This window comes from Morone saxatilis, unplaced genomic scaffold, assembly GCF_004916995.1.
Source record: "Morone saxatilis isolate NCDOM2014 unplaced genomic scaffold, NCSU_SB_2.0 Contig10, whole genome shotgun sequence".
Classification (NCBI taxonomy): domain Eukaryota; kingdom Metazoa; phylum Chordata; class Actinopteri; family Moronidae; genus Morone; species Morone saxatilis.
In genome coordinates this window covers 3,665,462-3,666,883 of record NW_023339652.1, presented here as the reverse complement: position 1 = coordinate 3,666,883, position 1,422 = coordinate 3,665,462, and the positions used below count along the sequence as shown (strand labels likewise).

General features: G+C 40.4%; 1 protein-coding gene across 1 annotated transcript in view; it reads right to left on the bottom strand.

Annotated features, from left to right (window-relative positions):
- Nucleotides 1-46: 46 nt before the first annotated feature.
- Nucleotides 47-1,422, bottom strand: part of ndufa12 (NADH:ubiquinone oxidoreductase subunit A12) — a 2,052-nt gene continuing 676 nt past the window's right edge. The window contains exons 2-4 of the mRNA XM_035675641.1: nt 961-1,046; nt 699-786; nt 47-306 (exon numbers count right to left, since the gene is read on the bottom strand). Of these exons, the coding sequence (XP_035531534.1) occupies nt 126-306; nt 699-786; nt 961-1,046 (355 nt within the window). The 3' untranslated portion in view covers nt 47-125. The remainder of the gene's footprint in view (nt 307-698; nt 787-960; nt 1,047-1,422) is intronic.

Below are 1,422 nucleotides of genomic sequence, written 5' to 3'. Positions count from 1 at the left end.
AAATAAAAAAAGAGTTTAATATCAGGACTACAACTCCCATCATAAATGTTTGTATAGAGCTTTTATTCAGGACACATTGGAAGCAGTGGCAGGACACCATAATTTACAAATATTCAGGTCAGAGTTCACTGAGCTCCGGCTTTGGGGGGAACCCACTCGTGGATCTTCTTGCTGGTGGTGGAATAGGGCACGTACTGGTCCGAGCTGCCGCTCACGTTGAACTGGTGGACCTCAGCCAGGAACTTCTTGGGCTCTGGTGGATGCGTGGTGGGGGGGTCGTCTGTCATACAGTGCAGCCAGCGATGCCTGAAGAGTGAAGAAGAGGAAAGTAGCTGCCTTAAACAGGAGGCTTATGTGAATTCTTTCTTTTTTATTTGGTATTTTCTTATGTTTGATGACACTGATTGACACTGTTATGCGTCTTAGACCAGAGGGAAACCATAACGTCGACTTTTAAGCTACTTCTGTAAAAGTAAAAACATCTGAATCATTTTTAATTTACTTCTCAAGACACCACAAAAGAGTTTTATATTGAGGAAAACTATTTATACTGTATATCTTAAGGAGAACTCGTATCATATGGATTCTTTTAGTTGTTAATCCTGGACATGCCAAATTTTACCCCGGAAAACACGGACAGTTTTAGCCCAAGTGTCTCATTATTTGTATTAATTATATAACAAACTGCAGCTTCGTACCATTCAGCTGGAACCATGCTGCCGTCCACCTCCCACATGGTGTTCTTTCCGTTCATCTCTGTGGTGTAGATCACCCAGCGGTGACGCCCTGAACACATTGATGGCACAAGCAAGAGTTTATTTACCAAATCACACTCAGTTAGGAGTTATAACAGCACCCGAATCTGAACATCCTTAGCAAAATCCTCCTGAAAAGCAATGTAATTTTGGTGCAAACGTCCTGCTCGTCACTTGAAATCATGCAGCATTTGGAGAAACTCACCGAAGAAGTAGTGCTTTTTGTCTTCAAAGTATTTGTTTCCATATTTATCCACGCCAATAAGGTTTCCTGTCTTCACATCGTTCACCCTGTCAACAAAATGAAGAATGTCAGGTTTGAACGCGAAGACATACAAACCACTTTTATATATAGTGAGGGACAGCAGACATGTCGGTCAGTCAGTTAATTAAAAGTCTGTTCTCTTTATCAACAAAGGCTCAAACACTCAGTGAAGGTCTGGGATTAAAATCGTGCTTTCCTTTGCAGAAACAAGCAATTATCAGTGGTTCCTTTGAGTTTTTAAGGTGTCCTAAGTCATGACTGTCAGCAGTAACTACGTAGATCTATCAAATACTACAATTACTAATTATTTTAAGGCCCTTTAAAGTCAAAGTCAGCTTTAATGTAACTCTCCCACAGTGAAACAGATAAGACAAGACATTTCCTAATACTAAAAGTAAACAT